The sequence below is a fragment of the Callorhinus ursinus genome, unplaced genomic scaffold (genome assembly GCF_003265705.2).
Source record: "Callorhinus ursinus isolate GAN/ISIS: 27379988/994484 unplaced genomic scaffold, GSC_fseal_2.0 scaffold24, whole genome shotgun sequence".
Taxonomy (NCBI): Eukaryota; Metazoa; Chordata; class Mammalia; order Carnivora; family Otariidae; genus Callorhinus; species Callorhinus ursinus.
The window spans coordinates 18,319,234-18,341,629 of NW_027397086.1; the positions used below are offsets into that span (position 1 = coordinate 18,319,234).

Genomic DNA, 22,396 nt, shown 5'->3' on the forward strand with positions numbered 1-22,396 from the left:
CTGTGCACTCTATACATATTTGGGGTGCCTGGGTGACTCAGTCAGTCAGGCAACTGACTTGATTTCAGCTCAGGTCATGATCTCAGGGTCCTGAGATTGAGCCTGAGTTGAGCCCTAGTCAGGCTCCCCACTCCACTGGGGATGGAGCCTTCTTAAAGGTCTCTCTTTACCTCTCACTCTGCCCCTCCCCCCTACTGCTCACTCTCTCTCTCAAAAAAATTTTTTTGTATATATTTAATATAATTTAAAGAAAATCCTCCTTTAGAATACATGTACTCCCCAGGTATGTACTAACAGTTGTGTATTTGTTATCTTGTGAAAGAAAAAATTGTCATAATTATTTTATGAGGTTTATACAGTCTTTGTTTCTTGAATTTTCACTACAGGACAGGATGTTTATATTTCTAAGATGATTTTTTAGGACAGTGTTCCCTATTCACATTAAACTGCTAATCCATGGACTGGGGTGCCTGGATGGTGCAGTTGGTTGAGCCACTGACTCTTGGTTTGGGCTCCACTCATTATCTCGGGATCTTGAGATTGAGCCCCCTTTCGGGCTCCTCGCTTAGCACGGAGTCTGCTTAGGACTCTCTCTCCCTCTCCCTCTGTTCCTTCCCCACTCCCCTCTCTCTCTAAAATAAATAAATAAATCTTAAAAAAACAAACAAGCAAAAACCCTTCTAACCACATGGACTATATTTCGAAGGAATACTGAATCTAAAAGATGAAGAAGATAAAAATAGAACTGAAAGAAGAAAAAGACTGACATTTCAAAAGAGAGAAGGAAAACACAACTGACAGGAAGTAGGAGATATTAAGAAACTTTTTTTAGAGTTAAGTTTAACACACACAGTTTAGCATCAGATAAGCCAGTATTGGATGAACAATTCCCAAAATATTCTAAATCAAAACTTTTTTCTTTTTGGGGATGCCTGGGTGGCTCAGTTGGTTAAGCGTCTGCCTTCAGCTCAGGTCATGATCCCAGGGTCCTGGGGTAGAGCCCTGCGGGGCAGGGAGCCTGCTTTTCCCTCTCCCTCTGCCTGCTGTTCCCCCTCTTGTGCTCCCTCTCTGTCAAATAAATAAAATCTTAAAAAAAAAAACAAACTGGGGCGCCTGGGTGGCTCAGTCGGTTAAGCAGCTGCCTTCGGCTCAGGTCATGATCCCAGGGTCCTGGGATCAAGCCCCGCGTCGGGCTCCCTGCTCAGTGGAGAGTCTGCTTCTCCCTCTCCCTCTGCCTGCCGCTCTGCCTACTTGTGCTATCTCTTTCTATCTCGCTGTCAAATAAATAAATAAATCTTAAAAAAAAACTTTTTTCTTTTTAAATACAGCATCAAATTCATCTGTAAATATCCTTTATCTTTTAATGTCATTTTGAAAAATCTTGCAGTATATTTTTAAATTCTTATTTTTTTTTGAAGATTTTATTTATTTATTTGACAGAGAGAGAGAACTAGCACAAGCAGGGGGGAGCGGCAGGCAGAGGGAGAGGGAGAAGCAGGCTCCCCATGGATCAAGGAGGCCAATGCCCAACTTGATCCCAGGACCCAGGATCATGACCTGAGCTGAAGGCAAAAACGGCTAACCGACAGAGCCACCAGGCACCCCTTAAATTCTTATTTTTGAGAACTACTAAATTTAACTTGGAAAAAACCAAAATATTAAATATTAATGACATCCAAATTACAAATAAATTTATTAGTAAATACAAAATGGAAGTGAAGAAATTTAGCTCCAAAAATTGGAAAACTATAAGGATATCATATTTAAAGAAGAAAAGAAAATTGCTTATCCTCCCAAATAAAATATGCTGGGTTTCACATAGACATTTTAATAAATTATATCTAAAATTATTTTCAAAGATTAAAATCTGCTGGGGGTTTTTTCTTCTAATTACAAATAATTTTTGAATGATATATTTTGCTTCCTAAAATTTCCTATATTCTAACATATAAAAAATATATTTTAGCTTGTAATTGCCCCAGGAGTGGAAGAGGCTGCACTGATAATTCGGCAAATTGCTGATCACAATTTAATGACTTCAAAGAGAGAACCTCATGAATGGTTGGATAAATCCTGGCTTGAAGTTTCACCATCTAAGGTTCATTTCCTAAATATGTAAATTAGGTATTTGCAAAGCAAATATAAATACATGTGTTTGAATTCTCTTTTTGGTAACATTTTTTTTTGTCCTATAATGTTTGCATGAGCATATATAGCAGTAACCAAAATGTACAATATTTATTTAGATCATTTTCCAGAATCATCAACTTCACAGAAGTATTTTAATGAGATCTTTTATAATGAACTTTCAAATCAAGTGTATTAGGTGATATAATGACTTCAGTGCCTAATATTTTCAAAACATAACTGTTTTTCTAGTTCCTAAATTTAAACATTTAAGAGTAGTAAATATGAGAAGAGCAAAATTCCATCATTCCATTTTGTCAGTAATTCAGTTACATAATTGAAACTGAAAGTAGAGTTGTAACATATTTGTGAGATTGCACAGTTAATTTTTAGAAATTCCTTTTGTTTAAGCATCAATCTCTCCAAGTTCTCATACCAACCTAGTATCTCTGTTACCTTTATTTTTTTAATATATTCAAATCATGAAAACATAAAAAAAGAATAATGAAGCTAACATGGAAAGTTCTTTCAGATATATTACATGAAAAATGAAGTTGCAGCATAGAGCTTGTGTACTACCACTTGTGTAAAACAGGGGGAAATTAATATTTATATGTGTTTGTAAATGAATAAAACATCCCTAGAAGGGTACCAAGAAATGATAACATTAGTTACCTCCAGAGAGGAGAACCGGGATAATGGGGTGAGGATGAGAGTTTTTACTGCACACCTTTTAGTACCTTTTGAATTTTGAACCATGTGACTATTTTACCTATTTAAAAAATAAAATTATAAAGCAAATAAATTAATTATTAATGTATTCCTATACATTCATCAAACATTCATATATTCATATATATTAAATCACAGAATTTTTGTATGCCTAAACAGAACATAGTACTCTTGGCAAGTATGGGTATAACTCATTATGGGATGTATGTATGTCTGTGCAGTTTCCCTCTTAGCAAGGCATGTCTAATCTACTCACGTGTCTGTCATTTGATAAAATCAAAGAGGGTGCAAAAAGCCAGCGTAACCCAGAAAGAAAAGGAAATAGAGTAATAGTAAAACATGGCTGCTGTATTTCTAGACTTTTATGAGATCTCTCTGAAAACACACATTTTTAGACCAACAAGGTCAGTTCTGTTCAATAGAAGTTCTTCCTATACTCTTCACAGCAAGGCTTTCCTGGAAGTATCATAAACATGGTTTCTCATAAACATGGTTCATCTTAATCAAATAGTGATAGTAGTATAAGGGAGAGCTAAAGAAATTTTGAGTTATAAAAGTCCCCTAAAACGTTTCTCATTAGAAAATCTGCCATTAGGTAAAACAGTTGTCATTCGAAGGAGACGAACTAGAACAAAAATTTTTGGATGAGTGATTAAAATGAATGAACTTTAAGATTTTTCTCAATTCTGAGAGCATATGAATCTTAACTGCCAAAGAAGTTCCTTTCCCTACTAGCCATACTTTTTTCCAGGCATCTCAAATTGGGTGATAGATACAATGACAAAAATTTTAATCTGCTAGATTGAGCAGAATAAAATGGATCATTTTCAAAGGACCAGTGGCTGATTATTCCTTTAAACTCTTTTCTAGGAAGAAATGTACTTACTTGACTTTCCATGTATTAACCCATTGGTGGCTCAGCTCATGTTAAACAAAGGACCTTCACTGCACTGGATATTATTAGCAACTCTGTGTCAACTTCAGGAGCTTTTACCTGAAGTTCCAGAAAAAGTGTTAAAGGTTAGTTATTTGAACTCCATAGTCTTACATGAATTTATTTCCTTTCCATTTGAGTACTGATTTTTACCATGACAGTTTTCAAGAGAAAGTATCCAAGTTTAATTGTTCTGGACTTTGTGTACCAAAGAAATAATTTACTTGAACTAAATTTCACATAGAACTCTCATTAGATGTCAATCACATTATACATTTTAAAGCTGTCTTGTATAGATAATTCAGTACAGTCAGCTTATCACACTTCAAATTATTTTGAAATGTTATTGGGCCCACAAGTATGTGATCACACACTCTATTCATATGTGCTTACAATCCTCGTGCCCTTCCTTATAATAATAAAGAAAACTTTAGCCTTATTGGTAAAAATTTTACATTTTTATCAAGCAGATGGTATACATGTATAACTTGTGTAACTAAAAATTCTATTACAAGTGATTAGAAAATGGATTTTATAATAAGTTTTTCTTTTAATGGAGCCTAATTATGTTTCTTATGACATGGATCACTATAATACCCTACTTATTTATATTTTCCTTTCTTTACATATAGATAAGCATTGTTATTTATATTTACTTGACTGATGTTTATATTTTATTTGTTTATATTACTTGACTGATGTTTATATTGTATTTGTATTATAGTAATTAATTTTTAAATTTTTTTAGCATTTTTGTAGCATCACTTCCTTATTCAAGATTAGTTCTTCTTCCATAACAAATTCACCTCCAAGTCCATCACCTCAGGAAAATGGGAATCAGACTAGTACCTTTACCTTCCAGAGTTCAGCTTCTGGCTCTTCAAACTCTGTCTTTCAAGAACATAATGAATATTACCACTATTCAGATATAGGAGAGACAATGCACAGAGATACAAACAGCACTTCAAACTATAACTCTTCCCTTATGGAACTAAGAGAAATGCCATGCATTTTACCACCTGTGACTTCTTACAATCAGGCCAGCTACTGGAAGGACTCCAGTTGTAACCCTAACACAGTGCACAATCCTTTCCTGATTAATACAGAATCAAGAAATGTGGCTGGTAACTGCTTTCGAAACCAAAATGATTCAGAGTCAGATGTCTTTTATTTGGATCTAACACAAATGAACTGCGAAAACATAGTGTCACCAATTGACACTCAGAAGAGAGTTGCCCCTAATTTTATAAATTACCAGAAAAAGGGAACACATGATGCAAAAGGACCTATAAATAAAGAATTGTCTGCCCCTGGCTTTTCACTAGAAGGATCCCAATCTCCTCTTCCCTGGAACTTTAAGAAAAATGTATGGGAACAACAGAATCACTCATTCAACTTAGAATGTGGTGCAGAGCAGACTACATGTGACAAATGGTACTCTCAGAAAGATAATTTATTCACTAATCAGCAAAAATATCTATCAGATGAGTTAGAAGGCTTCCTATGTGAAAGTTCAAATGCTGGGACTAAAAAGACTTCCTGGAAAGAATTACCATCTGTACCCAGTTTGGATTTATTTTGTGCTTCTGATCCTAATGTAAATCAAAAAGAATTCAGCAGTCTTTATTTCCACCAAAGAGCTGGAAAATGTTTAGGACAGAAAAGGCACGCTGAATCCTCATCTAACTCAGGAGACAAGAAATCATTACCAGGTAACACTATCTAGCGTTAATAAAACTACTCACAGGTGTAATTTTTTTAAGTTTATTTATTCTTTTAACAATCTCTGCACCCAGTATGGGGCTCAAACTCGTGACCCCAAGATCAAGAGTCACATGCCCTTCCAACATGAGCCAGCCAGGCACCCCTTGCAGATGTAATTTTAAAAGACAGAACCATCTCTAAATTTAAAAAAAAAGTTTGTTTTAATTACTGTACTTAAAGAATCTTCAATAACTTTGGAGTCAAAAAGAAAATCAAAATTCTAATTATAGACATCTAAGAAAATAAATGCAAACAAAATATGTCAAATTCTTGTAGCTTTAGATGAACTAAGCATTCAACTTAAGAAGTTAAAAATAAAACCTCAGAACAAGTCTAAGTAAAGCTGAAGACTAAAATTAGCAAAGATTAAACAGAGAAATCAGTGAATTAGAAGAACTAACTTCTTTGTTGGGCAGGAATATTTAATAGGCTAACATTTATTAAGAGCTTATTGTAGGTGCCCTTTTAGGCCCTTTATGTGGATTATTGAATTCTGACAATCCTATTAAGTAGATATTAAACAGATATTACTGTTAGCTCTACTTTACAATTGATGTTTCTGAACATTTAATCATACCAGTTTTTAAAAGGACAATTTTATTTTTTTTCTGGTAATGGTACCTCTTGTACCTTTATTTTCTATGTCATTTCTTGAACATCTAGAACAAAATATTAAGTTCTAATGGCCATACAAATGTAGCCTTACCATGATAGGGGAAAAAAATAATAAAAATGGGAGAAGCTTAAGCTTCAAAGCTCCTTTTTTGCATAGGCCCTTTTGTGAGGCTTGAGAGGCTCCCAGAAAATCTTGTATTCTTTGTTTTGTTAAAAGAATGACCTCCCCAAATACCATATAATCTCCCCCATATGTGGAATGTAAGAAACAAAACAAATGAACAAAGAAAAAAAGAGACAAACCAAGAAACATACCCTTAACTATAGAGAACAAACTGATGGTCACCAGAGAGGAGGTGGGTGGGGGATGGGTGAAATAGGGGATGGGAACTAAAGAGTGCACTCGCCATGACGAGCACTGAGTAATATATAGATTTGTTGAATCACTATATCGTACACCTGAAACTAATATAACACTGTATGTTAAGTATACTGGGATTAAATAATAATAAATAAAAATAAAAAATAAAGAATAAAATAAAATAAAAGAGGACCTCCCAACCTGTACAGTTGACCCTTGAACAACACAGGTTTGAACTGCATCGTCCACTTACACACAGAGTTTTTGATAAATACAATATGGTACTATAAATGTATTTTCTCTTATGATTTCTTTTTTTTTTTTTAATTTTTTTTATTGTTATGTTAATCACCATATATTACATCATTAGTTTTTGATGCAGTGTTCCATGATTCATTGTTTGTTCATAACACCCAGTGCACCATGCAAAACGTGCCCTCCTCAATACCCATCACCAGGCTAACCCATCCCCCCTCTCTTATGATTTCTTAATATTTTTTTTCTAGCTTACTTCTTTGTAAGAATACAGTATATAGTACATATAACATACAAAATATGTGTTAATTGACTATGTATGTTATCAGTAAGGCTTCCAGTCCACAGTAGGCTCTTAGTAGTTAAGTAGTAGAGAAATCAAAAGTTATATATAGAACTTTGGGGTGCCTGGCTGGCTCACTCAGCATGTGACTCTTGATCTCAGGGTCATGAGTTTGAGCCCCATGTTGGATGCAGAGATTATGTTTAAAAAAAGTTATATATAGATTTTTGAGTAAGGGGAGAGAGTTGGCATCCCTAACACCCTCATCGTTCAAGGATCAACTGTATAAACCCCAGGACTCACAAAACTTGGGTTTGGTCCTACTTAATAGTCATAATTTGTTTTGTTCCTGATCTTAACGGGAAGTATTCTATCTAGTTTTGTAAGAACATTTGTGAGGAATAGATGCCAAATTTTATCCACATTTTTTTTGGCGCCTATTGGGGAAAATCAAACATGTTTTCTCCATTGATCCATTGGTGTCGAGGATTATAGTAACAGGTTTACTAATATTAAATCACTCTTATTATTCCATAATAAACTTAATTGGCTTTTGAAGAGTGATTCTTTTAATTTGCTGTTGAATATGGTTACTAATATTTATGATTTTCATATCTATATTCATAATGCAGTTAATCTATTGTGTTCTTTACTTGTGCTCTGTCACATTTTGACATGAAGTTTATTCCAGCTTCATAAATGAACTGAATTAAAAATTCCATTTTTTTTCCATCTTGAACCAAATCAAGCATGGGAATTACTATATGTTCTTGAACATAGGGCATCCCAATATATGATAATCCTCTGAGAAGATCTCAGAAATTATTTCTAATAACTTTTAATATTTAGGCTTTTGGGGGTAGGGATGGAATAGTCAAATGTGTATTTACATTTTAATTAAGTGTAAATATATTTTTAAATCATAGATTGGATAAATAATGTTCATTTAGAAATATTGCTTTTTTCCACTTTCAAACTTCTTCCATAAAATAATTTTATTCAAACAGTTCACATGAATCTTTGATACTAGTATCATTATCACTATGGAAACTTTTGACTTTTTTACTGTGCTTTCCCAAAGCACATCATTACCTTCATTGTTTAAGATATAACACTTTTAGAATTCATATTAATGCAGGCCTAGACAATTTATCCAAAGCCATTGGTATAATCTCAAGATAATATTCCATTTGTCTTATAGATGTGTATTTGTGATCTCTATGATAAAAATTACCTACCATACTGCTTTTTAAATTTGCTTATAATGGCATCCAACTCTTATAATTATGAGATTATATTCCCAGGAATAATTACTAAAACATTTTTAAATACTTTAGCTTCCTTTTTCACTGATTTAATTAATTAACCTCTATAAGAATCCAAATCTAGGATATTTCAGGCTAATGTGTCATATATTAATACAGTCATAGAAGGTGAGTCCATACATGATCACCACCTATCATATATCAGAGCTCAGGATAAATTCCACATTACAGATAGGAGATAATGAAGGAAAACTTAAATGAAAGAGTCTTAAATCTAGGGAGATTTAATTATTTGTGCAAAGCATGAGCATACAAATATGTGTACATGACACTAATTAGTATTGAGCCATTAGGTAGAGGTGCATTTATCTCATTATCATTTTATCTCAGTTTGTAAATGTTAACACTTTGTAGATAGATGAAGAGATAGGATGCACCAGAATAGCTGGAAAAAATAGCTATATTTTATTACTCTCAGAAATAAAATGGTTTTCCTTTTTCTTCTTTTAACAGATTTCATGTGCTCACAACTACCACAATTCAAAAAACGGCGTCTAGTGTATGAAAAAGTCCCTGGTAGAGTTGATGGACAAACTCGTCTGAGGTTTTTTTGAAAGAAAGGATAGTGTTCTGTGCCACATTCCTTTGTTTTTGATGAAAATCTAGTAACAAAATGATTTAGATTTGCTCATTCATTAAAGAAAATACATTGTTAGATGTTCTTGGTGCTTCCGTATTAAATTTTCAAAATCTATATTCTGCCCTATTGTTTGCATCTTTGTATGTAAAATATTCTAATTGGCATAATTGTCATAAGATCCAAATATCTTCCAGATTCACCTGAACATTGCAAGCCTTTTTTTTTAAAGCAGTAGATACAATATATACATTTAGAGCGATAGCAGTATATGCAGTATGGTGTGTGTGGATATATATAAATATAAATATATACATGTTATTTAGTTGTCTTCTGAAGGGCTTACTGCTTCCCACCTTTCCTCCAGCAAGCCTTTTAAAATGAGCCTCCATCTCAGTCTGACCTTTTAAGTCAAGAAGTGAAGATCACCAGAGTCAACCCTCCATCACCAAGAAAGTTAAAATCTAGGCAAAGTTCAAGTTAGAGAACTTCTCATTTATTTTTCTTAAAGATTTTATTTATTTATTTGAGAGAGAGAGCGCACAAAGGGAGAGTGAGAGGGAGAAGCCAACTCCTTGCTGAGCAGAGAGCTGGATGTGAGACTTGATCCCAGGATCCTGAGATCATGAGCTGAGCCTTAGCCGACTGAGCCACCCAGGCACCAGAGAGAGAACTTCCCATTTAAAGTGTTGCCTTCAGGGATGCCTGACTGGCTCGGTAGGAGGACTGTGCAACTCTTGATCCCAGGGTCATTAGTTTGAGCCCCACACTGGGTGTAGAGATTACTTAAATAAATAAATAAATACTTAAAGTGTTGCCTTCATAAATAAAAATTTAAAACTAAGAAAATATTTGCAACCTACATAATAAAAAAAATTTACATTCCTAATATACAAAGAATCCTACAAATTGATAGGAAGACAACCTAATAGAAGAGTGGACAAAATATATGAATAGATATTACACTGAAGAAACAAAAATAGCCAATAAACATTTGAAATTATGTGTAGCTTCATTACTCATCAGGCAAATGCAAAGGAAAACAGATCACCTATCAGATCTGCAAAATTTTTGAAAATTAATAATATTCAGTGTCAGCATATTGGAGAAAGAACACTTTCCTATACTGTTGGTACAACATTTTTGGAGGATAGTTTGTATATTTTTTAATGGATGATTGTAGGTTTCTAATTACTCTGGTATTTATATTCCATTGAGTACATTTTTTAAAAGATGTAATAATTTTATTTTAAAATGTCAGAATTCCTAATAAAGTTATATTCTTTGCAACTATTCGGTTATTAACAAAACTTTTACATGTCATCTCTAAAACGGAGGTAATGGGTTTTTGACATTATTATAGGTGGTACACCAGGAAAAATGTTTGAAGACCACAGGCATACTCTCTTTCCTGGCTTCTGAAATTATCACCCTATTACTACCAAAATTGACCTCTACCTTCTTAGATCCAAAAGACATGGAGACATCACCTTACTTGACCTCTCTTCAGCGTTTGATACTGTTAATCATGTCCTCCTTTTTGAAACAGGCTTAATACGACCTCTTACTTTCCTCCTCCTACTCTGCTCTTGCTATTACACTTTTATTTATAGGATGTTTGGTTTTGCTGGGGTATGTAGGGGGTGGAGACTTTAAAGAGAAACTATTTCTGGACATCTAATTGGAATTTCTGTTCTACTTTTTTTTTTAAGATTTTATTTATTTATTTGACAGAGAGACACAGCGAAGAGAGGGAACACAAGCGGGGGGAGTGGGAGAAGGAGAAGCAGGCTTCCCGCCAAGGAGGGAGCCCAAAGGCAGATGCTCAATGACGGAGCCACCCAGGTGCCCTGTTCTACTTTCTTAAAATTTTGTCAGGATATCTTCTAAACTAAGGTAAGGCTAAGGCTTCTCAGCTTGCAGATCTCCTTTATCCTGCCTTTAATCAGCTTCCACAGGAGAGGAGTTTCTTCATAGGCCATCAACTCCAGCAAGCCTTGAGACTAGGCTATCAACACTCATGTCCCTGCTTCCTCACCAAATCGAGTGGAAGTATGAGTCCTCCTGTGGGCATTCCTCAATGGCGCTTGCTGTTTAAAGACACATTCTGCCTGGGTGTGGAACAGCCTCTGTCAGAGGTATTGGGAAGCAAGTCTTGTGTTAGGAATCTGGGAACAATGGATAAAGTAAGTGAGCTCTGCTTTAGTAGAGTACTCCCTGGGAGCCATCGTGACATGACAGGTTGGGCTGATCATAGAAGCCCAAAGGTTCTGGTTGGATCCTTGTTAGGGGACCAAAACTGTCAGTCCGGCCTCCAAGGTCCTCTTCCAAACACCCCATCATGAGGAATTGTTTGGAACAGCCCCAACTTCTCAGGCTGGCTCTTGCAATGAACTTTGATTTTTCCCCCCTCTGAGAGCATTTCCCTGTGAGGTTTTTTCATGTTCCAAAGAGTTACTTGCCCTTAGATCCATTGCTGTGATAGTGCTTCTCATTTTTGAGAACTTTTGAGAGATCTTACTCCAAGTTTCATTGTCCAGCCCTAAGTTTGTCCAGAACATCAGCTGCTCCCTCCAACTGTGGATGGACATAGATACTCTTTCCCTTGCCACTGAGATACAAGGTATAAATGTGAATCAACACCAGGGCATCTCACCCCTTGCCTCTAACAGTGATAGGTTGGTTATTTTCCCCCACATAATAAACCGACTCTCAAACAAGGGATCCAATGATTTTAATAAACAGAGCAGCCTGGATTAGACGGGGTGGAGAATGCAAACAGCAATCCCAAATGAGGACTGAAAAAGTATATATTTTTCTGTCTTTTGCCTTTTTATTCAGTTTATGATTTTATCATACAACAGTTTTAACTTAATACTTATTTAAATTGAATTATTTATTTAAATTAAATTTTATATAGTAAAGTATACGCATCTTTTCTTTTTTGATTTCCAGGTTTCGTGCCTTGCTTAGGAAGACCTCTTTTAAATTTTTACCTTAGTTATACAACTATTCCCTTAATTTTTCTTCTAATGCTTTTGTATTCCCTTTTGTTTAACCCATGTGGATTTTTTATTACATAATACAAGCCCAATTTTATTTCCTTCCAAATGGATGGCCATTTGAATAGAAAAGTCTATTTTTGAACTGTTATGATCCAATCATTTATTTGCCTATTCCTATATCACAATTTTGTTTTCTTTTTAATTTTTTAAAAAATCATAGTTTTAGGGGCGCCTGGGTGGCTCAGTCGGTGAAGCGTCTGCCTTCGGCTCAGGTCATGATCCCAGGGTCCTGGGATCAAGCCCCGCATCACGCTCCCTTCTCAGCAGGGAGCCTGCTTCTCCCTCTCCCTCTGCTGCTCCCCCTGCTTGTGCTGTCAAATAAATAAATAAAATCTTAAAAAAAAAAGGGGGGGGGGCACCTGAGTGGCTCAGTCAGTGTCTGCCTTCAACTCAGATCATGATCCTGAGTCCTGGGATTAAGTCCCCCATCGGGCTCCCTGCTGAGCAGGGAGCCTGCTTCTCCCTCTGCCCCTCCCCCTGCTTTCTCTCTCAAATAAATAAAATCTTAAAAAAAAATAAAAAATCATAGTTTTGATTCAGCATGTTCAAAATAAGGGTTTTTTTTAAAGATTTTATTTATTTGAGAGAGAGAGTGTGTGAGTATGAGCCTTGGGGAGGGGCAGAGGGGGAGGATAGGGAGAGAATCTCAAGCAGATGCTGTGCTGGGCATGGAGCCCACGGGGCCAATCTCATGACCCTGAGATCGGCCTGAGTTGAAACCAAGTCAGACGCTTAACCAACTGAGCCACCCACGTGCCCTATATTCAAAGTAAGTTTTAATATCCAGTAAGGCAGGTTTCACCCTCCCATGTTTTATACACACACACAGAGTTTTAAAAACTATTCTTGCAGGGAGGCACCTAAATGTATTCTTAAGAATTTTTTGTCATTAAAGCGGAAATGGTATATACTTTCCATTTCCATTTTTTTATTGAGAATGTTTTTATTTATTCATTTATTTATTTGAGATAGAGGGGGAGCGGCAGGCGGGAGGGTGAGAAGCAGGCCCCCCACCGAGCGGGGAGCCCGATGTGGGGCTAGATCACAGGACCCTGAGATCATGATCAGAGCTGAAGGCGGACGCTTAACTGAGCCACCCAGGCGCCCCTCCATTTCCATTTTTAACTAGCTATTGCCAGTGTAGAAAATACTTTTCATTTTTCTACATACTTTGTATCCAGCCAGCCCCTTAAATTCTATTACAAATTTGAGTATTTCTTTTCCCATATTCTCATCAGTTTTCAAAGTGTACAATTATATAATCCATAAGTAGATATTGCTTCTAAAATGTTTACCCCCTTTCGTTTTTTTCATCTACTGCATTAGCTAACACCTCTAAAGCAATGCTGAATAGGGGCGCCTGGGTGGCTGAGTTGGTTAAGAATCTGACTTGATTTCAGCTCAGGTCATGCTCTCAGGGCTGGGATGGCGGCCCTTGTCAGGCTCCGCACTCAGCAGGGAGTCTGCTTCTCTACCTCTTCCCCTCCCCCAGCTCACTCTCTGTCTCTCAAATAAATCTTTTTTAAAAAGAGAAAAAAGAAAGCAATGCTGAACAATAGTAGTGATAAAAAGTATGCTTGTTTTGTTCCTAACATGCTGAATACTTCCACATTCCACTATGTAGTATGAAATTTGCTGTTGCTTTTGATAGTCTTTATCATCTTTCTCTTCCAATTTCCCTAAGCCATTTAGTTCTTACTCAGAACAGCCCTTGAATTTTGTCAAATGACTTGTTGGCATAGATTCTTTAACCATTCATGTAATGAATTACACTGACAGATTTTATCAAAATAGTTTTGTCAGGGGCGCCTGGGTGGCTCAGTTATTGGGACATCTGCCTTCGGCTCGGGCCATGGTCCCGGGGTCCTGGGATCGAGCCCCGCATCGGTCTGTCTGCTCGGCAGGAAGCCTGCTTCTCCCTCTCCATTCCCCCTGCTTGTGTTCTCTCTCTCGCTGTGCCTCTCTCTGTCAAATAAATAAATAAATCTTAAAAAAAAAAAACAAAAACAGCAACCAATATGTGGTGCCATCTTTAAAAAAAAATAGTTTTGTCAGGTTTTCTCTTGATATACTAGTGAATTTGATTTGCTTATATTTAGGGCAAATATCTATATTCATAAGTGAGACACCTATAGTTTCTTGTACTATCTTACCAACTTTTTGCCAAAGGAGAAATTGGAATCAAGAAAAGATTTTTTTTTTTTTTGACATACGAAAGGCTGTACATAATAATGTATACAACTTAAGGAGTTTGGAGGTTAAGTATATACCTCTGAAACCATTATGACAATCTACACCATAAACTTATCCATCATATCCAAAAGTTTCCTTCCACCCTATTATTTTTTGTGTTAACACCTAACATAGGATCAACTCTCTTAGTAAATTTTTCAGTATATAATACAATATACTAACCATGGGCACTATGCTGTAGAGTAGATCTTTAAGACTTACTTTTATAAATGAAAATGAATTTTTTAATGGAGATTTTTAAAAATGCTTATTGTTGTTAAGACGGAGACTGGAACATATTTAAATGTTGACAGAAAGGATCCAATAAAGTAGCTGAAGATAAAGGAGAAAGGATAATTGATAGTGTGATTTCAGAGAAGGTCAAACAGATCCAGAGAATAAATAGCAGGGTTAGAAAAGGGACACTTGAATTTTGATTGAATGGAGAGATTCAGATCATTTAGATTTGGAAGTTTAGTGGCCAGAAATTAAGGGAGTTTCCATATGATGGCTTCTATTTTCTCTATTTGGTAACACTATGCTAAAAGATATTTTCATTTATTTATTTATGGATTTATACATAACTATTTCGAAATGCAAATGTCACCAGAAATTGAGATGTTTCTGCAAATTTTACGTGTGTGTGTGTATATATATATATATATTTTTTTTTTTACAAAGTTCTACAAGGACTTACAAGCAAAAATCTCACTTCCCACTTCTAGCACTCAATTTCACAAGGAAACAAAAATCTGTAACGCCTTAAAACAAAAGCAGACAGAAAATGTTGCTATCATAGAAAATGATGAATTAAGCAGAAATTTTATTTCCAAGCTCATCAAAGATTATTACAAACACAAATAAAGTATCCTTTTAAAAGTGTCCCAAATTAAATCAAAGGCATATCATCAACGTAAAACACTTGTGACATTAAGAATTTATTTAGGTCGTAATATTTTCACATTGTTTTTAATCATTTGCAATGTTCTGAGTAACACATTTAAACATTTTTTTAAAGACATGAGATAATGGTGTGTTTTTTTGTTTTTCTGTTTTTTAAGTACAACCACAACTATAAAGTAGAGGAACTTAAGAAGACAAAGACCAAATCTGCTCATACACAAGATGGGGCAATCTAATACACAACACAACATGAATCTTTCCAAACAAGTTTGCTAAGAAACAGCTCTCATGTTTAGTGTTAAAAATAAAGCAATCTTCTCATTTAGAAAAATCAAGACATCATTTGACTAATAAAGCCTATTCTTCCCCCAGTTTTACACTTGCTTGTCTTCATTTAGAAACTGTAAATTCAGGAGAAAAGAACAGTTTTGTTAGGGTATAAAAATCTTAGGAGCAACAAATTACAAATATTCAATTTTTTAACAAACAAAAATGTTTGCCTTCCCAAAATGTAAACATCCAGTAAATACAACAAACATAATATTCCAGCTATAGAAACACCAGTAATTCACTTATGAAAGAGGTGTATTTGGTGGTAACATTTTTGTTTAATACAAAAGCACTTTACCAAAAGAGTCTGACCATTATTATCTAAAGTCTTCGCCCTCACCCAGTTTCCTTATCTGAGTAGAAACTTATCAATTTCTATAGAATTTTGGCTATAGGACCAGGCCAAGGAAAGGTCTGAAATATCTAAGAGTCATTTGTCTGGAGAAAAGTGTTTTCTTGAGACTTGGAGGCAGTTAGTTATTCATCACTTTGCGCTTAGAAGCATTCCTCAGTGAACTTCTTCCTTACTGGAAAGAGAATTAGGTAGGTTTTCACATTAGTAAGATTTATACATATAATTAACTAGTCATCATTACAGGTCACTTTAGTGTTCTCAAAGTAGAAAGTAACAATATAAAAAACATCTAAGCTACATTGTTGAATGAGTAACACCCATTAAGGTGCTTTGTAAAAGGAAAATGCTATGCCAGCATAAGACTATTATTTTAATACCATAAATGTGGACATTTTCCATTAAAAGGTACAATAGCACCTGATAGCATGATTACTTCCTTCTGTTAATATGAATAATTTCCTTTTGCAAATATGTGAAAAAGGATCTAAGATGATTACTTACTGTATGAAAAACCCTCAGAACACATAATTTGAAATATGTTCGCCCCAAAAGACTCCAGTAACCTATGCCCTGACCTCTTCCAAAAAAGGGGGGGGGGGGAAAAAAAGAAAGAAAATGTGAATGAATGAAATACAACACTTTAGGACCCATGAAATTTCTAATATGCCACCAAAGAGGTGTTTTCATTTCAGCAATCATTTGTAAAGCTCTTTTAACTCTACCCACACTTTTCCCTACTAGCTACATTTCTTCCTCTATTAAAACAGATATATTCTGAAAGCCTGCAGAAAAGAAATCATAGCTGGTGGTAAGAACAAGTCTCCTCTGGGGAGTCCTCAGTCCAGAGAGCAGCAAGTCTGCTGATAGCACCAAGCAGCAAATCACAACTCTGGGATGGTGTTAGGACAGAGATGGTAGGATTAAGGTCATGAAATTACTATCAGCCAACTCAGTTAAAGAGCTCAAGTACATAAGAATATTAACATCTCATGAGTTAGTGCCCAAGAGGATTGAGACTCTCTTAATGAGATGTATTCCACAGGCATGCTGACTAGAGTCACCCTTCAGGTGCATTTTGCTGTTTCTTATTTTAATCTCCCCAAGAATAGTAGATATTCAAAACTCAGTTGCCCGTCCCCTTGGGAAGCCCTGTGATAATGCCATGGCCCCAAGATAGCATGGTGTATCATTACTCACCAGCCTTTAGAATAAAGCACAGGATCTCGGCTCCCGGAAGGGGTTGCTTCCAGCTGGAACACCTACCAGCAAGGCATCCTTGCAGGCATTCTGCATGCAGTACTGTTGAAGCTCTGCAGCTGCCTGCGAGACCTGAAACAAAGGGACAACAGCTTGCCGTACTGCTCGCAGCCAGAGCCATTTGATACTCCGGAAAATGATCCTACCACTTGATAAAGGTCCCACATCTTGTGATCTCCAAAAGTCTCTTTTTTGCTGAAAGTTCTAATAACTGAACTTGAAAGAGGGAATGTTACAATTTCCATGATTAAGGGTATTTTTTTATTCAGTTGCTCCCTCAATAAAGGAAAAATAAAGCTGTATCTTTGATCCAGTTAGAATCCTAGTTTTGAGACTGAATTGGTAAAGAAAGCTCATTCTAGTACTTCCTTTACAAATTTTCATTTACAAAGCGTGCACTGATATAGTCAGATTTGCCATGTGGGCAAACTGTTTTAATGTTTACAAGGCTGGAGCCTTATCCAGTCTGCCCAAAACAAGTGACAAGTTTTCTCCACCAAGCCTTTGAGGCAGGATAGCTTATTGGTTAAGAGTGCAGCCTCTGGAACCAGAATGCCTGGACTCCTATTCAGCTCCAACATTACCTGTATGATCTTGGGCAAGTTAACTTAATTTCTCAGTTTTTGTTTTCTCATCTGTGAAATGTATTTTGTAATAGTACCTGACTCAGTGAGTTGATGAGACAATTAAATGAGCTAAATGCATGTAAAACACTTAGAATAGTGTCGACACATGGTCAGCAATACAGTTGTTGCAGACTACAAAAACAGTCACAATATTTTGCAGCTCCTCTCACCAAGAAGTGGAGTCTTTTTTTTTTTTTAATATTTTATTTATTTATTTATTTGACAGAGAGAGCAAGAGAGCACAAGCAGGGGGGGTGGCAGGCAGAGGGAAAGGGAGAAGCAGACTCCCCGCCGAGCAGGGAGCCTGATGTGGGACTCGATCCCACGACCCCAGGATCAGGACCCCAGCCGAAGGCAGATGCTCAACCGACTGAGCCACCCAAGTGCCCCAAGAAGTAGAGTCTTTACTCAAGACCCCTTGAATCTGGGTTGGCCTTGTGACCTGCTTTGACCAGGACAATGTGGCAGAAATAATGGGCAAGTCCTAAGCCGCAGGTCTCAAGAGCCCTTGCTGCTAACTCTCTTGCTGTAGTTGGAACTCTTAATTAAGACCATCTAATGAGCTCAGGCTAGTCTGCTGGAGATCTTGTGGAGAAGATCATCCAGCCACCAAAGAACCCTCCATTTGACTGCAGATGTGTGGAAGAGCCCAGCAAAGATCAGCAAAACAACACAGTTGAGCCCAGCTCAAATTGTTGACTTAAGAACTGCGAATTAATGAATGTTGCTTTAAATCACTAAGTTTTGGAGAAGTTTATTAGGCAGCATTGATAAATATTATTCTGCCTTTCTTCTTAGCCTCCATTTGATGCAGATTTGTACATCGAGGCTTTCCTCACATTCCATTTTATGTGCACTGAGAAGGTGTTTTGTATAAAATCTCACTCCTATCATACAAAAATGGTTCCAATTGCTGTTCAAGTATTACTACTAGTTTGTGTTAATTTTCCAAGCTTCTAAATAACTGAAAAATCAGCCCCTTATGTTATGGTTACCATCTAAGTTTCTAGAATGCTTTAGGAATTTTGGTTTCATTAATGTAATAAAATAAAATATTATCATCAAACTAATAGTTAAGCTTCCTTTTCCCTCAAAAGAAGTTCTGCCATTTTCATGTTAATTATAACTGGAATTAATGGTTATATATAGCAGCTTTTAACTCACAGGAATTTAGAACCAATTATGCTCATGCTTAGTATCTCTCCATCAGAGGGAACAGACGAACTCACACACAATGGGTAGAAGGAGACTATCCTCCAGGACCCCTGGAAAAATGGGACTAACTGGACCCTGGCCTAAAGAACATGGTCAAAGAGTTAAGATGAGTGGATATGCAGAGAAAATAAGAGAAGAATAAAAGTGGTCAGCATTTCTCTAGCACTTTTACAGGAAAAAGACTCTGGGTGTGGGGTGAGGGTGGAGTACAAGCCCAAACACTCAGAAGCTGTCATTTGCCATGGGAGGTAGGATACCCAAATTACATGGCTTTCCTTGGTTTGAGTCCATGCTCACCCAGCAACTTCTGAGATTTCTCCAAAACAGAGAAGGGGCCCTTGGAAGGATATCAAGCATTCCAATCACTGGGAAGGGATGCCCTCCACTATATGCTAGAAAACTGATGTCCTGGTTTATTTACTAGTTAGCAAGTCTGCTAGAGAAGACATCTGTGGGTGTGCTAAGAGCATCCATTCACTACTGAGCCCTGCAAAGAGGCAAACTAGACCGTGGAGTGTTGTGACTCCCTAGGGTACTGCCTGAGAGAAGCCCACCAAGCACCTGAAACCATACTACCATGAGAACACCTCACAAATAAGGTTATTATCTGTGTGACCTTGAGCAATTCACTTGAATTCTCTGGCTCTGTTTCATCACTCAAAATTATTTTTTAAATGTAGAAAATATCTTGCCTAGCTACTCCACAAGGTAGGCAAGAATCTGGCCCACAGCTCTCCTTTCCCTCTCAGGTGCCAACATCATCCTGACCATTTTCAACAACCCTAGTTTCAGTTCCCTGACTTCCTTTCCTCAGACAGCCTTCTCCTCAATGCCAACAGTTATAGCCAACATGTGTAACTGCTCCACAACTGAAATTTTACACTTCAACTTCCTACTTTCTGATCACAATCTCTCCCACCCATCCAGAATGCTACTTCCTTCTCACTACATCCGTTCTTTGACCTCAAGGAGAAGGCCTCCTCCCCTTTTGCGCCGCCCATCACCAGGAGGCTGGCTCTGTTCCTTCTCTACCCAGCCTATGTTTAGCCTCCTTCTGGCCAACCCCTCAAGCTCCTTGCCCTTTGCCCCCACTTCCATCTTTCTGGTATACCGCCTCTGCTAACCCACTACTTGGATCAACTACCATTCACCTTGGACACTCACATTCCTGGGTGGCTAAGTGCTAGTGGAGAAAAAAAAAATCCACAAGTAGGGCAATCAGTCTCCAATCTCAAAGGAGCAGGGTCTTCAGAGTCACAAGGTGTCTATGGATGTGCCTGGTAGGGGCTCCTCTCCCATTCCCAACAGCACTCTCCTCCACCCTCACTCTTGTGACTCTATTAGCTCCCTCCCCTTTGCCCTAGAAGAAAACTTGGTCTTCTATTTCACAAAGAAAACTGTCATCATACAAGTCCTTAAGTCCACATGTCTAGAAACATCTATCTTCACACACGTCCTGATCTCCTTTCCTCCTATCTCACAAGGTGCCCCTCCAATCCATGTCCCCACAGGCAGACTGCCTGTCTCCTCTACCTCCAATTCGCCTTCTCTATTTGGTCCCCCTCAATCTAAAAACACTTTGTTCCTTTCCCTCAACCTCCAAATAAAGCTTTTCATTTCCTAAATTAAAAAAAAAAAAAAGTTGTTTCCTCTTAGAACCAGATTTCTTTTTTAAAAAGGCCTGTCTACCCTTTTACAATCTAGATTCTGCTTCTACTACTACATATGTCACTAAAACCTCTTCTGCATTCCATAACTCTCTTCACCTTGTTTTATAATCTTCACTATGGTCTGAAATTATTTTACTTATCGGCTAATGTGTTTATTGATGATCTTCGCCACTATTATCACCATATTCTCAGTACCTAGAATAGTGCCAACTACAGAGAAAAGGCACTACGGAGGTACATGGACTATCCCGGCGGTGTTCATTCATACAGACGGACGTACATTCTATAAATACTGCGACCCTAGCTGCTCAACACAATATACAGCAGATGCTTTTCAATCAACTGACTAAACATTAGACATAAGAACTAAGCCCCACATTTTTGAAAACCCCTCCTTCCTTGCTTTCCCTGGGTTCTCCTCTCCTCTCAGCCATCTTTTGGCTGGTCCTGGGTTCCACACTCTGGTCTTTTCGTTAATAAACTTTTTTTACTCCCACACATTCTCATGACTTTAGGCCTTGTTCTCTGAGCCTCCAGCCCTACTTGGATATCTCGGCAAAGGCCCCATGTCCAACACTGAACTCCTCATTCCGCGAACCCGCTCTCCCTCCTCTGCTGCGGCGAAGGGCAGCGCCCTACACCCGGTCACCACGCCAGAAACCTGAGCCCCGTCTTCCTCCGAGCTCTCGCTCTCGTCCTATCAATCCTTCACGAAGGCCGGTCCTCGTCGCCTCCGCAGGCCCGGACCGCATCCTCCCGCAACAGCCCAGCCAGGCCGGCAGCGCGGTGCCCGCATCCCTGGCCTGCGCGCGTGCGCCCGGCTCCGCAGCCCCCACCCCGCCCCCACCCCGAGTCCCGGGCCGCACCGCCGACTGGGAAACGCCCCCAGGGCGCTCGGCCCCGGCCATGCTCCGGAGGACTCGCCCGGCTCCCCCGGCCCACCAGGCCCGGCCTCCTCCCACCGGCCGCATCCCCGCCGAGGCCGGGCAGCTGGCCGGGACCGGGCCGCCGTCCTCACGGCCGCCCACCACGACCTAGCCGCGGCGAGGGGCAGCCGGCCTCTCCCCTCCTGTCTCCCGGGCGGCGGCGGGAGAGCGCCGTCACCGCGCCCTGAGGAAAGGGCGCCGCTGCCCGCCTCACCTTGATCCTCTCCACGCCGGCCTCCAGCTTGAGCTGCTCCACCAGGCGCTGCAGGGCGTTCACGCTGGCCCCGGAAGACATGGCGGCGGCGCTGGGCTCCGAAGGCGGGGGAGCCGGGCTGCGGGAGCCGCGAGGCCCCGAGCGCGAGCGCCGCCCCGGGGCGGGGAAGCCGCTGCGCCCGCCCCGCCGCCCGCCGCCCCGCCTCTCCCGGTGGCCGTGCCCCGCGCGACCGGAGCCGCAGGTAAGCGATGGTGTCGCGTCCCGAGTCGCCCCTGATCTCTAAACGTGGTTAGTACCCGCAGCTGCGCCTGGACGCGGAGCGGCGCGGTGGCCCCATCTCCTCAACGCGGCGGGGCATCGGGAGGAGTGGGCGCGACCTGCGGGGCTGGGGGGCTCTGGGGCTCGGGAAGGTGGAGACGCACTCCTGAGAAATCGGGACTGTGACTCCGTGTGGCTGGAGCCCAGGTGGCAAAGGAGTTGAAGTAAGCTCGTGAAGGCTTCCGTGCCTTGCTGCAATGGGGCTGGGGGAAGAGGGAGGACGGTTGGTAAGGAGCCCCTGAAACGCTAACAGGTCTGTGGGGTCACCTGTTACTGTTTCGTGGGAATCCCGTCAAGTTGACGACTCGGTAG

The 22,396-nt window shown here is 38.9% G+C and overlaps 2 protein-coding genes across 10 annotated transcripts in view; one reads left to right on the top strand and one right to left on the bottom strand.

Moving 5' to 3' along the window:
- The window catches only part of SHOC1 (shortage in chiasmata 1), a 102,984-nt gene extending 93,530 nt beyond the window's left edge, over positions 1–9,454 (top strand). For all 6 annotated transcript variants that reach the window (XM_073876550.1, XM_025888156.2, XM_073876552.1 and 3 more), the window contains 4 exons: positions 1,967–2,098; positions 3,730–3,879; positions 4,542–5,505; positions 8,850–9,454. In XM_073876550.1, the coding sequence (XP_073732651.1) occupies positions 1,967–2,098; positions 3,730–3,879; positions 4,542–5,505; positions 8,850–8,950 (1,347 nt within the window). In that variant the 3' untranslated portion in view covers positions 8,951–9,454. The remainder of the gene's footprint in view (positions 1–1,966; positions 2,099–3,729; positions 3,880–4,541; positions 5,506–8,849) is intronic.
- Positions 1–21,913, bottom strand: part of GNG10 (G protein subunit gamma 10) — a 34,752-nt gene extending 12,839 nt beyond the window's left edge. Inside the window, exons 1-3 of one of the 4 annotated variants that reach the window (XR_012373514.1) lie at positions 21,767–21,913; positions 17,056–17,187; positions 3,746–3,853 (exon numbers count right to left, since the gene is read on the bottom strand). Coding sequence is in view for 3 of the 4 variants with exons in the window: in XM_025888154.2 (XP_025743939.1) it covers positions 17,062–17,187; positions 21,767–21,847 (207 nt within the window). In the remaining variant the exon portion in view is untranslated. Of the gene's footprint in view, positions 1–3,733; positions 3,854–15,061; positions 16,031–17,055; positions 17,188–21,766 lie in introns of those variants that run through there. The other 3 variants (XM_025888155.2, XM_025888153.2, XM_025888154.2) reach the window with 3 other exon arrangements.
- Between the last annotated feature and the right edge of the window lie 483 nt (positions 21,914–22,396).